General features: G+C 45.7%; 1 protein-coding gene across 1 annotated transcript in view; it reads right to left on the bottom strand.

Annotated features, from left to right (window-relative positions):
- Positions 1-8,342: 8,342 nt before the first annotated feature.
- The window catches only part of LOC128768101 (prospero homeobox protein 1-like), a 28,893-nt gene continuing 22,802 nt past the window's right edge, over positions 8,343-14,433 (bottom strand). Inside the window, exon 5 of the mRNA XM_053880704.1 lies at positions 8,343-12,030. Within this exon, the coding sequence (XP_053736679.1) occupies positions 11,845-12,030 (186 nt within the window). The 3' untranslated portion in view covers positions 8,343-11,844. The remainder of the gene's footprint in view (positions 12,031-14,433) is intronic.

Raw genomic sequence — 14,433 nt, 5'->3', positions numbered from 1 at the left:
CACCTTATTTCACGGGATTACTTTAGATTCAGACACATCACTTGGTGTATGTGATGTGAGCGATGACATCACAAGCTCATTCACACACTCCCAACCGTATCTTGTGTTCGGCGCTGGAAGATGCCGTGCGCTTCCCGCCTTGTTTATCGTCACTTTCTGACCCAGAATTTTCAGAGTTCACTTCATGAGATGCGAGCGAGCGCAGAAAAACACGGCGGCTGCAGAGATGAGACGCAATATGCCTTTTTTTGGCCCCGTGTTGCTTCTGAAGCGGCGTTAGCGCGGTAAGGAGCTCAGCGTCTAAAGAGGCTTTGGTGTGGTGGGAAAGATGGGCCACGTTACAGCCGGGCCAGAAACCTGCTTGATTAATGGGCCTGGATAATCACCTCATCAAATCACTCTCACTTATTAAATCTTGTTTAATATCGTAATGAGGGCCCTCCTGAGCTGCTTTAGAGCGCCCCCCCCCCTCGCTCCCTCCCCCGAGCGCTGCAAGCCTTTCACTCTCCTGAGCCTTTCTGGACCTGGAGCCACGCTGCCACCGAGATACACTGGTGTTTCTTCGAAGGGTTATTTGTGATCATTTTAATTTTTCAATAAATTTAGATTATTACTTTGCTATTACATTGTTATTACTTTTTGATGCACATTAAACATTATTATTTAAGATTTTGTTGTCTATGTACTGACAACTCCCTGTAATATTTGAGGGGGTGTTTGACCGTCTCTCTGTCGGGAAAATGACTCAAATAGTTCTGGAATTAAATTCTAAGGAAATGTCGACAAGGAACTTTGGAGTTTTGGTGTTGACCTGGAGTTCCTTCTGGATTTAGGACGGTTTTGAAGGAGTCTTGTTCCATCATTTGCTCCACTCACGCATCCCAAACAAGTATTAATAAAACACGGTATGCTATTGAATCGCTTTCAGAGTTTCTAAGTCAGATCACGCTACACGGCTAATATAGCAAGAGTCAATCCCAATGACTTAGGGTTAATTCCCAGTCAGGGAAATCACTTTTTCACTTGAGACAATGCATTTTTTGAAGCATGGAAGTTGTTATATTGATATAAACCTTCGGCTCAAAGGCTTTAAATTGTGGCAGTGCATTATGGATCTTAACTTTCAGAGGTGGGTTGTTACTGTGGGACTGTAATGAGGTGAATATAGCTAGAAATGTCTGGGCTTGGACCATGTCTGAGTTCAGTTATCAGTTATTACTCTCTGAGTGTTGTAGTACTAAACACTGGACTATCATCACCTGGATGCTCTTTCTTCCCCTGATACTCTTGTTACTCAAGTCAGCTCATGTAATCTACTTTAAGGATGACAGATGGAGTGCGAGACTCGATGGTGATAAATCAGAGTGTACGTTGCTGTCAGGACTCACGTGAAGAGTCCGGTGGACCGGAGTTTATGGAAACACTTCAGGTGAGGTAATATCTGCGCTGTCTCCTTCTGTATGATTTGTGATCAGCTGCATCACAACAAGATGGTCTCTGTGTGTGTGTGTGTGTGTGCGTGTGTGTGTGTGTGTGTGTGCGCGTGTGCTCTTCTCCTTGACTTGACCTTCCTTGTTAACCGAGCCATTGTCTGATTTTTTATCCTCCCCATGGATCCCACCGTCCTCGGACCGGGTTCCTTCGCCTGGTATAGATCAAGCCTCCAAGATTCTTGACCCACCGTTGGACCCTGGCGGACAACAAATGGTCCAAGGTGACCAGATCAGACTTGAGAGGGAGTTTTGGAGCCACATCTTCCCTCAGAGTGCCTCCCATTTTTTGCTTGTATTGTTGGGGAGCAGCTGTCGTGTACCTGGAGCGCATGAGTGGCGCCTATGTTGGGTATCTTGGCAGCCGGGCTCCCAGGGCTTTGAATACCAGAGTGAATCAATTCTTAAAGATGACTGTCTGTGTGCCGTGTCACATGGACAAGCCCAGAGTGAAGGGGGCTTAGGAGGGCTCTGGAGCTGGAATGCTCTTTGATGGAAGGGCTGGAGAATGAGGAGGGAGGGGAGGAAAGGAAAATACGGGAGGAGGAGATGGTCCTATTGTTGTGCCAAGGAATGCCCTTGATGGAGACAGAGGGGTATTGTTTTATGCCCCTGAACCCTTGCGGGCCAGAGTTATTATGGACGATGTGACGGTGAGGGCGATCAACATCTTTAGAATCTTGACTCGTTTGAAATCCCTGGAGGATCTCGGCTGAAGACCCGGGTTAGCGCCGACTTCTGCAGTGAAGAGGCTTTCCAATTATGGGTAGTGATACAACACAAGTTGGCTGCCGACGTGGTGAGCGGGGTCCGACCAACTGCTCGGGACTTGGAACTGACCGCTGAACTACTTTAATCCGGTTCACAAAGCTTTCCTTGGTGAAGGTCAAGTTCCTCTTGTTTTGAGAGAAGACAGACTCGCCAAGTGGTGGACGGGCAGACGCTTGCCTAACTCGACACAGAGATCTAACCTGAGGGCTGCATCACAGGTTTTGGTAAATGAAGAAGGTCCAGATTGAGCACCATGATCTCAGGCCATACTTCTAGCTGTGAACTTGGGAAACAATTGACAGGAAGAGAACACTGTGTTCAAAAAGAGCTAAGCTAGAAGGCACTAATGAAGTCAGGCTGTTTTCTTTGGTAGATTCCAACTGGTCTTCTTGAATGATGAAGCTGTGAGGAGTATTGTCGGCTCCTGACTGAGGAACCGTCTGTCTGCCTCTGGCTTGTTTGTTATGTCGGTGTTATCGCGACAAAGTGCTTCATATTTTCCATTCTCCACACCCCACCCTCCGTCTTTCTTCTTCTTCCCACCACACACACACACACACACACACACACGTGTTCAACCACAGATACCGGACTGGGTCAATCCCTTCAAGACAAGCAACCAGAAGCAATTGTGGCGTCTTATTTCGAGCATGAGCCTCGCGCTTGTCTCATGTCTGTATCCATTTCATGACAAATGAAATACCAAAGGCTCTGGCCAGAAAACAATGGGTCCGGGCTGGCTGAAGTCCGGGTGGGAGGTGGTGGAAGGGGGTGGTAAGACTGGCTTCCAGCCCCTGCAGCTGTCCCGGTTGTCACTCCTTGTCTTAAGGCTCACTCCTGGCTCAACGCTGCGGTCCCGTGGATCAAGGGGATGTGAGGCGGCACATGTGTGTGCGCGACCTAAACCCCGGGAGATACAGTGGGTCAGTTCTGGATACTCAGAAGCAGCGTCTGAAAACCAGGCCCAGACACAAAAGGCAAGTTGGTAAGACCCCTTCAGTGCGGAGCAGACCCCAGAGATGAGGTCACCAGCCTTGCTTTAGCAGTCTTTGTCCCACAGGCTGATTGACAGCAGGGGTGGCTCTCAAAGACAATTGGAGGATTTGTTCCAGCCATGGACGGCGAATACTTAATAACATAAAAATAGTCACACAGATTCACCAAATGCAAACTGACTTGGGATCGAATAGAGAGCAAACAGGTCCAAACTGCTGATGACGTCACACACCTTTACATCATTTATGGAGCCTTTTAATCTGTTTTTCATTGCAGGTGATGAATGCTAATGCTACGCTAATATTCCAGCAGTAAGCCGTGACACAGAGCGGGAAAAAAAAAACACTTTCTATGTGTCTCTTTCTCGTCGCCTTATGTCTCAGAGATTAGCCTTCGCTCAAACGCCTCCTGTTCATCTAAGTAATTAAAACATTAGAATTACGGGATTATGAACTGCTTTGGATTTTAATCCAGCACTCAATGCTCCCACCATCTTGCCAAATGGGTCAATAGGAAATATAATGGGCCTCTGTGATTTCTGAATCAGGGATCTGGTCGGCAAAGGATGCCAATAATGGCTATTAAAAGACTGTGTTTGTGTGAATTACAGAGAAAGATGGAAGGAGAGGAGGACCCGTCCCAGCTTTGCCCTGAGTGCCATCTGTCTTGGACCCTCCGCGCAGACCATCGCCAAGAACCCTTCCTTAAACAGCCACACACACACGGAAAGTGGGACAAAATGTTGAGGCAGCAAATTACACCAGGAAAATGGAACTTCCAGGATTATTACGTTTTACGATTAAGATAGTTGGTTCAAAACACAAAGGGCTCATGTTTTTTGTAGCTAAATCTTCCTAGCAAAACGTCCAAATATTTAGCAGTTAGCACAGCAGCTGAGCAGCTGAACTAAGCAGATGATCACAATATGTCATTTTGCTTTGTGATTTTTTTTCTTTTTCAACAGTTTCATTCGTAAAGGAAACAGAAACTAATATTTGAAGAGCATTTGTATGGAACAGTTCCACCAACAAAAACAAACTGTGAATGTCAGATGGCTCCAGGAGGGGCGCGACCTGATTTGCTGAACCGTGTGAAATATCATTTTCATTTATCATCACCAAGATAGTCCATGAGTGAAGGTGGTTTTCTGGACTCGCCAGTTCGGTCCGGGACACTTCCTGATCCGAGAAAACATCACTCTGACAATCAACTTCTGTTGAATGTGTGAATGAATGAATTTGCTCCACTAGAATTCTTTAAACTACATGAGAATTACAGCCATTTTAAAAAATCACTAAAATAAGAATCTGCCGATATTATCTGTCACATCTTGCTAAGAGAGAGTATAATTGGCAAGTCGGGATTACCTCAGGTGGAATTATTGACCAGTCTTTATTTCTCTAAAATATGTTGCCTGGTATTATACGACTAGACTCTTGGGCTTCCACTGTTGCAGTGCAATATGGCTGGTACTTTTGATTTAACAAGGACATAATGGAGTTAGATGTGCGTCACAGCTACATTGTTCTATCTTGGAAGAGGGAGTTGAGCTCTCGCTGTCTGAGCCTGTTCCTCTGGTGTGTGTGTTCAGTAACAGGTGTTTGCCCACGGGGGCTTTGAACCTTGAAGACCTCTTACCTAAGGATGACCACGTATCATTTATCTATCATTTATCCTCCTCCTGCCTGCTGACACAACTTCGCGTTCTCTCCGTCTGCGAGTCTTTCAAGTTCCTCCAGACTGGCTCCGACCTGTGACTCGTCTTGGCAGTGAAGACGGAGGATTGAGCATCACACGCTCACGATGGAGTGTGCAGTGGGTCTTATTGAAGCGGTGTACATCCATGCGAGCGTGTCCTCGCTCTGGTGCATGTTCTGAGCAAATATGTGTGTGTGTTCATTACGCTCTGTGTTTGTGCTCCAAGTCGACACAGTGACAGCGACTCGCCGGGCGACAGAGGGGCCCTGCCATCCAACAACAGAGGCTTTGTCACTCTGCTCCTCTTGGCTTGTTATGGACTTCCTTCTTTTCACTCTATCTCTCCCTTTTTTACTGAGCCCATTTTCTTGTCTGAAGTCTTAATTTGGGGCGCTGCCTGGCCAGTGGGGAGAGAGCGGAGAGCGGGGGACCCAGGGAGCGGAGAAGGGAGGGGGGGTTCAGAGGAGATGGTGATGGCTGCAGACGGACGGCCCTTTGTTCCTCCTTTCCCAGGCTCCTCTCTTGAGCCTCGGAGGCTCCAGTTGCGTTGGAGCCTTCCAGTCCAGAGAGAGAGAGAGAGAGAGAGAGAGAGAGAGAGAGAGAGAGAGCTCTGATCTGTCACCAGAGGAATCTTTCTGTTTGGAGTCAAAAACAAATCAATAAGTGAAGTTAATGAACAAATCGCAGGCTAGTTTCTGTCAAAACTCCTTATCGGGATGATACCAAACTTTTATTTGACGCACTTGCCGCCCACTTATGGAGGGATGCGAGTCGTGTAAGCATGAGTCGCAGATTTTTTGCGATGGGACACCCTGGACAGGTCGCCGGTCCATCACACACGGACAGACAACCACTCACGCCGACAAGTTTCCAATCGTAAATTAACCTTGGTGAAGGGTGGGAGGAAACCGGAGTACTAATCGACACCCCGCAGGAAACTAAGGGGTCGTCCTATGACTAAAGATAGATGGTAGAAGTTCATTCTTTAAAATTTTTAAGATAAAGAAAAAAGTGCCGACTCAGCGCCTATAACAAACTCTGAGGGTTGATAAATAATGAGAACTCCGATGAACCTTTGATCCCAAAAACAAGCGGCCGGAAAATGTTCTTGAACCTGAGCGTGCGATAACCAGAAGAGGAGGGACTCGAAGGGGGACCTTGGGGACCGAGTCAATGTTTTCGGTGCCGACGTGGGGACAAACATTTGGGCAAACATTGGGAAAGACTGGCAGCCTTTGAGATAGTGGGCCGTTGATCTAAGACTGAGAAGCTAAAGTCCACAATCTCCCGTCTGATACAGCAGCCAAGGTCTCGCTGACACACACACACAGAACAAACATGGATACCTGAAGACAATGACCTTTGAACCCCTGGCAGGGGAAAAACAGGAAGTGGTGAAAGTGACTCTTGCGACTTCCTCCCTGCAGGCCAAGAACGAATCAGGTGGAATGATTTAAAGTACACGGGTCATTGTGCAAAAACACACGCACACAGTGTTGAAGTGTGTGAAGCACAGATGTGGTGTGTGTGTGTGTGCGTGTGTGTCTTCAGATGTAGCGACAGATGGTATTTGATTACCGAGCAGACGGTCGGTGTTGTACAAAGATGCTGTCTCAGCCCGACTGAAGGAGCCGTAGCCTCCGGTGAAGGCGAGCGCGGGGAGGCCGGCGCCGCACAAGAGGGAGAAGAAACACATATGAAAAAAAAAAAAAAAAAATAGAATAAAAGCAAGCAAGCAAGAAAGACACAAAAGAGGCAACTCCAAAAATGAGCATCAAAGCATAAATAGAGGGAGAAGCAGTCAGGCGAGAACAAAAGGAAGAAAGGGAACAGAGAGAGTGTGCAGGCGTGGTAGAAGACTCGGGTCACGGTGAGTAAGAAGGTAAACGATACGCGTTTTCTTCTCAACTTCTAAACTCTGCGGCGTTTAAACACTAAACTGTCAATTCAGACGGGATTAGATCCAGCAGCCCCCTCCCTCCCCCCGCCCCCCGGTGCCGTCTCACACTCGCAGTTTCTGAAAGATGTTGTCGCCCGCAACGTCTTTGTACGATTTGTTCATCCGTTCATCGACCGTCTCCCCGACATTGACCTCTAGTTAACCTTCAGATAGCAATATTTTTATTCATCAAGTAATGCCGCTCATTCAACACTAGAGGCACTGTGCCTCTTCAGTTCCCTCGAATTTGTGTCATTCATTCACATCATATTATAAGTCATGTCATCCACAGTGTTAAACCCACCAAACCTTTCAGAAACTACTACTGAGCGACTAGTTCAGACAGTAAAAGCGACCCAGGTTCAAGTCCAGTTCAAGTTCATGCCTGTCTAAGGCAGTCACAAAAACTGTAGAGGCACTATATTCCAACATCTCAAACTAGTTATTAAACTAAAACCGTATCAAAAATGATCATTAGCGATTGTTGGACGCAGAAGAAATCTCTGCATTGATAGGGACTTTCTGTCACAACAGAAAATCGAGTCTTGGTGCCGTGTGGCCACCTCACGTCTGCCATTGGCTGAGCTGCGGAGCTGTCTCCAGTGCCCCACAAGCAGCATGTAACTAACAGGAGGCTGTTTAAGCCAAAATACAATGATTCATAAATGACAAATAATCCTTTGAAAAACAAATAAACCTGCCATATGGCTTTACACAGGCCCTCTGAGCGGCCCCTGTAGACCAGCCAACACTGGTCTAACGCTCAGCCTGAACGCCACTCGTGGCCCATGATCTGTCTGTCGCTTTGAGTTTGTGAGTTCTCCATATACTTGAGGGGACACTCTGGTTTCCTCCCGCAGCACACCCCATGACTATTCCAGACTATTGTCCCTGAGATAGTCTCCAGTGAATTTATGAAAACAATTGATGACACCTTTGAAGGGAAAACCACCGGAGGAAGAACTTACTTGAGACGGATTGTTTGCTAGTGTACTGGCTAAGTTTAAGCCAGAAAGTAAGCCTTTATTCTGTTTCACACTTGGACTGCTTTAGACTTGGACCCCTCTTAGTGCTGAATGGTTGACAGAGACTGGAACCTGAAACAGCGACTCATGGGAGAAGATGGCGGCTCAGTGACGGGACACTTTAGAGTGAGTGGATGGTGGGAGGAAACCAGAGTGAGCAGAGGAAACCCACACAAAAATAGCACGCCATAATAGCTGCCTTATTATTGTGAATGTATTTTGTCCAAAACATTTCAATACATACACAAACACTTCTACACACAGACGTGGTGTTTTTTGGGGGATATTTCATTGAATTTCATGCTTTCCACACCCTAAGCCTGACGTCCACTCTGAAATCCTCAAATTGAGGTCCCCACAAGCAGGTGTGTTTCCAAGAATGGGTCCCCACAAGTATAGCTATACAAGTGCACAGACACAGAATGAAGCACCAACAGAAGCTGCTCTCTTCTCTGTTGTTTTTATTGGTTTGCACAAGCTTGCATATATACTGCACATACATTCAGTCGATAGAGGGCGAAGGCACGAAAGGCAATTCAACTACGGGTTGTTTCTGGGGCCAAAGCAAAGACGGCGGGGTAAACAGATTCAAAAACAGCTTCTGCCCAGGCAACCTTCACTTTCCTCCACTGAGCTGCCAGAACATCTCCATCGGTTCGACTTTATGTCGAAGGATTTTTCAAGTGGACTCTACGTCATGAAATGCAGTGCAGCCTTCCCTGTCTGAAAAACATCCTCAAATAAATTAGGATAAATTAAACCAATAAATTACAAAAACAAACGCAGCCGCTCCGGTTCACTGCACGAGGCAAAGCATCAACGAAAGGCTATGTACACCACAAACTGCTGAGTTCGCAGAGCGACAAAAGAGCGACGAGGGGAAGAAACAAAACCCTTGAAACAGGTCAGGAAAAGTGGATCAGAAGTATTTAATACACAATTCTTAATGAGAATCATTTACATGTCAGGGTGGCACTCCCATGGGTGGGGGAGGGGCCACAGTGTTGAGAATGGTGTCACTCACTGGTTCACAGGTCTGTTTCTCCCACACACACACACACACACACACACACAGAGGAATCTTCATCCAAACCATTGTAATCTGGTACAAAAAAAGTATAAATCACTTTCTGTTCTCCTGGCGAAGCGCCTGTCAATCATAACAATGATGGCCGGACGTCCCTGAACGCCTCGCAGGAACAAGCGCGCGACTGGACCAGACGGAAAGTGAGAATAGAAAAGTCTGTACAGCTCTGCTGAGTGTTTACATCCAGTATGAGTCGTTTTCAGGTCAATAGAAAAAGGCCATGGAACAACACGTCTGGCAGCTGCTGCTAACTCACTGGTTCCAAACTAGTTTCTCCTACACAGCGTTCAGCAAATATTTGTACCAATAAATCTCATTCAGCTATTCGCTTCTGTTTTCCTGCATTAATGCAGTGTTTCATACTGAATACACTAGTCATGTCAGATATAAAAAAAAGGTTTTTTTAAATGTTATTTCATTGTAATTAAAATTAGATTAACTAATTTACATTTTGGTTGTTAATTTTTATTTATTTACGTATTTCCTATTTTCAGACCTCCAATGAAAAGAATAAATCATAAGATTATTGATATTTATTTTTTATTTTTTTGGAGGAACCGGTGATTAAAAAAAAGTTTCAACTCTGGTGCATTTCTTCACATGGCCAAAATAATGTAGCAAATATTTTTGAATCTCCATATTTAAATTGAATTAATAGTTTCTCAGAAAATTTTGGCACTTTTTTTTTTTTAAATAAAATATTAACTGTTAATGTAAAAATACATGAATATTTCACTAAAGAATATTTTGACACAGAAAGAAAACAATTTATAAAGAAAAATGTTATTTTGTTATTTTGTCTTGAGTGAAAGAAGAATTGTTATGGGACCAAAAATCCAAAGAAGCTGGCGACATCTATATTGTTGTGTGGAAGCTTTATAACTGCAGGGCGTTAAAGGAGGCGGCAGGAAGGGCGGGACGCGATAATAATCTCAGCATCAGATAAAAGTGTCCTCTCCACTCTTTCTTTTGTCTGCGTCAGAGCCCTGGGCCGGTTCTGTGAGGCCCGCGGGTCAGTGAGAAACCAGAGCGAGTGGATCTCTCAGGCCTCCAGATCTTAAGAAGAAACTCTGTCTGGGGAGGAGAGCGGGATAATGAAGGGAGGAGTGCTCTGTCGTTCCCCGCTCCTTTTGTCAGGCGCTTTGTCTCGCGGAAAAGTCAGCAGGTGAGGCAACCTGCACCTTTTGATCCTTTGTGCGGCGACGTCGCCGCGGTGACGAAGGCTTTAGAAAATCAGGAGTGGACTGTGAGGTTATTTTTAACCTGGAGGGGGCATCACCTTGGACCTCTCTCATGAGCAGGTGAGATCACAAGTTTGCTCAAGTTGGTTCTGAAATCCATCACATTGAATCACGCTGTTCTGGATCTTACGCTCCTGTCAATCAACTGAAGCCTTGTCGGTTGATATGGAGACCACCGATGTGTTCAAAGTCACCTACTCTTGCAGAGAAACCTACTTTTACTGAAGTTAATTTATTAAAAAATATTTGAGGAAGAGGTCGACAACTCGCTGCGAATTGTCAATGGACACTATAAATAGGTTGAGAATAGGGTTAAAATCTAAACTCAAACTTTGACCAACTACCACACACTCAAGTTTGGATTTTATTAAACACTTCAGTGCTAAATATTCAGGCCAACAGTGAATCGTGTGAGACACGGTTATTACCATGTAATAACAAGTTACTTAATAGTACTATCTTTGATGATCACTGACCTCGACTGAAGATGATCGGATTATAACTCTCTGTATAAATAAATCAGTGAACTTTAAGACATCATTTTTTGAGTGTTGACCACGGAGCCATAACATTATGACCACTTGCACTTGCCTGGTGCTTGAGGGAGCTGAGGTTTCTTACACAAAGATTGTCTGCGGAGTTTGAGATTGGTGAGCTGTTATATACGTGCGGCAACTTAAATAAAACTCTACATATAAATAATGCTAGAAATAAGTGTCATTCACACAATGAAATATACTGTTTAAAATTCAGTTGTTTCATTAGCTACCACCATTTTTTATACCTTCTTATAAAACGCATCTGCTATTGATGTAAAAAAAGAAATGAAGGAATTACTGGAACATAAAATAAAAATTGCAAATAAAAAAGAGGGAAATTACTTCAATCTATACTCTTGTAGGATTATATTTATGTCAATAATTTATTTATTAAGGGACAAAATATTTGTTTATGCCAAGCAGTGATGACAGGTCACAATCAACAACAATTGTAGAAATTAAAATAATATTCACCCCATGAACACAACAATCTACTCGCAGAGAAAACACTTCAGTTTAAAAAAAAAAGAAAAAACAGTCCAGGTCCCAGAGACCAGTCCGGACCGGTCCGAGTCCAGGAAAACGTCTTCATTTTGTCTTGCTGTGACCACCACGTTGGGGGAGTCTGAAGAAGCAAAAGTCTTTTCAGCAGCTTCTCTGCAGGGAAAGTTCGGAAAGTGGAACGCCCTTCGGAATCTGGGGCGTCCTGACAGGAAGTCCATACGGAACTTATAAAGGAAAGTGTTCCGGCTTCTGGTCAAGTGTTCGGGTGCAAAATTCCCGACAAGTCTCTTCATTTCAGCAAAGGAAAACAAAACAACGGTAATAATAATAATCGTTACAATAATTATCATATAAGAACAACAACACAATAACTAGGTCAATTCAGGAAGTGCCAGTGTCGGCGTCACCGTGGGAATGCTACTTCATACTTTCATACATTCAAAAAAAAAAAAAGCAAAAAAAGGAAAAGATAAAATAAGTGAATATTTGAAATCCTATTCTTTTTTCAATCAAAAAAGAGCGAAGCGAAGGAGGAAGAGGAGGAGAAATGGATTTTACTCATGTAGAAGCTCTTGGAGACAGTTGGGGGACTTGAAGACTTCAGGGACTTCACTGTCCAGTTTGCAGATGACCTTGTAGATGGCCTTCTTCCAGGACGGGTCCACGTCTTTGCCGGCCACGATGGCGTTGAAGAACTCTCTGAGCGTGACCTCGGCGACCTCCAGGAAGCGATCCGGAACCTTCAGACAAAGCAATTGAATGATGAGTCTTCTGAAGGAATATGAGCCAGACAGTAAAACGGATGTAAAAATGAGTCGAACATTTCGGGTTATTCTGAGCCCAACCACAGGTGGAACCTGTTCAATTTCACTCTCGCTCTTTATTTCCTTCACCGGTGTTGACAGAGGATGTAAAACCATAAATCTCCCCGGGCGCCTACTTCCTTAAAGTGGCTGCTCTCTCTTCAAGTTTCTCACACCGCGCACTTCCCCCTGGCACGCCATGACGTCTTTATGTCTCCTACTGTAAATCTGTGACCGAACACAGCGTGAAGAGCCGAGTGGCGCTGGTGAAAGAGGAAGCACTAAATGTTTTGGGAACGGCGAGACACGCCGCCTCTTTAGTGTCCCTGACAGCAACGCTCAGCGACACCATGGAGATGATTAGCCTGGCAAAGATCTGTGACACCTTCGCCCCAGCCAGCGCTGTCACACACACACAAGGCAGCGCACACACCTGCCGGTGCCAAGGAGATGACACTTCCTGCTCTGTGACACTACATAAAGCTGTAGACGCACACACTTGGCCGAGCCGCTCGCCTTAACTCGAAAGCTTGGGGGCGACTCAGCCTTCAGGGGTCACCTGCTTAGATAATGCTGACTGTCTCCCTCACACACACACACACACACACGCATGCAGCCCAAACGCCTGACAGTGTGCACTTCTCACCGAGCTGCTCCTCCTCCAGTGTCCTGCAGATACTCATCAGGAGTGTCAGGACACAGCAAGGTTAGTGGCCACCGAAACACACACACACACACACACACGTGTACACGAGGGGCAGTCGGCCCCCTCAGGGTGATGAATGGGGGCTAAGATGCTTGTGTCTGGTGTTTGTGTGTCCTGATACACAAAGAGTTAGAAGAAACTTGATCACTCCGAGTGAACACGCATATGGATGTTTAGAAGCAGAATTCCAGTGCCACAGCTCCTCCACCAAAACACACTCATTCCTATATCTCTATAACCGAACCCCATCCCATTCATTGTTTGCTGTCATCTCCCACACACACACACACCGGCACGGGTGACCCCGGCGTGAGGGCGAATACGTGCCGTAATAAACCCACTTCCCCCAGAAGACCTGGCTGCAGCAGCGTCTGATGCTGCATTACTAAGAATATTCCTGCACGGAATTTCTCCTGACGTTTTGACTATAAAAGGACGACAAAATGCTGACTGGAAGGAGAACGCAAAGTCAAGGAGAAAAGGGTATTGGTATTTCAGATCCTCCTGACTGCTCTAGTGTCCAGCAAACCGGGCCAATCACTGGGTTCTGCACAGAAAGTTGTTGCCAAAAATGATGGGTGCGAAAGCAGGAAGTTTGAAATTCGAGATGATGGTGATACTGGAATGGTCCAGTAGGTCTGACTGGTGGAGTTGCTCATGTTTGGAGTCATGTCCAGTATTGACCCTTCAGTAGACCAGGGGCTTTGCGCTTATACGACTGTCTTTACGGTAGTTCACAGTCACATTGCTCAAGCCACCACCGCTTGCTTGCTTTCAATGAGGTTCTCAGTACTCTGCGTAACAAGTATCGTGATACGTGCTACTTTCACTGAAAACATACAGACAAAACAGCAACGCTAGAACCCAGCAGTCTATCGGTAACCAAGCAGAATAGATCATGGGGACAGAATTGTACATAAAACAGCATCAGGGCACAGGTCGATGCGAAATCCGAGGAAGCCATTTCAGCCCTTAAATATTCACAAGTGGAACCTTCATTTTAATGAATCATTGGTTCAGTTCGCAGCAGAAGGTGTGTTAGACTCAGGTTCGGAAAAAGAAAAACGTCTGTGAAAAGAGAGATTGTTGTTAATCTGCCCGTGTAACACAATCTGAAGGCAGGAAGTCGCAATAAGAGAGAGCGAAGACCGGAGAAAAGAACAAGCTGGAGGTGAATAAACAGGGGCGAGAGGAGGGGGAGGCGGGGCGCGAGAGGACCTGGACACATGCGCCGGCGACCTCTGCATCATGTTGCTTGTTGGGTAAATAGCAATCAAGGAGACAGAAAGAAAGAGGAAAGAAAAAAGGGGGACTGCTCCGACAAGCAGGGAGGCAGTTAATCACTCTCATTCAGCGACTCCCCACTCTCCCCCATTCTCTCCATCTCCCTCTCTCTCGTGACAGGTTGCTTTGAGACAGAAGGATAAGCTCTTTTTCAGAGAGAGGGAATCGGATTTCCTGCTTTTTGATGAGATAATAAAATATGACGGCGGACAATAGGAGCCTGTGGACGGCTTGCTGGGAGCCATTCAGAGCGCCGGCGGTGGCGGCTCCTGTCTTAAGACTGCTCAGACAAACGTTTAAAAAGATAGCCAGAGGTCCTCCCAATGAATCCCACTGTCGCACACATGCTG

This window comes from Synchiropus splendidus, chromosome 12 (assembly GCF_027744825.2).
Source record: "Synchiropus splendidus isolate RoL2022-P1 chromosome 12, RoL_Sspl_1.0, whole genome shotgun sequence".
NCBI lineage: Eukaryota > Metazoa > Chordata > Actinopteri > Syngnathiformes > Callionymidae > Synchiropus > Synchiropus splendidus.
The sequence above is the reverse complement of the archived record's forward strand: the minus strand, read 5'-3'. Positions and strand labels throughout refer to the sequence as shown.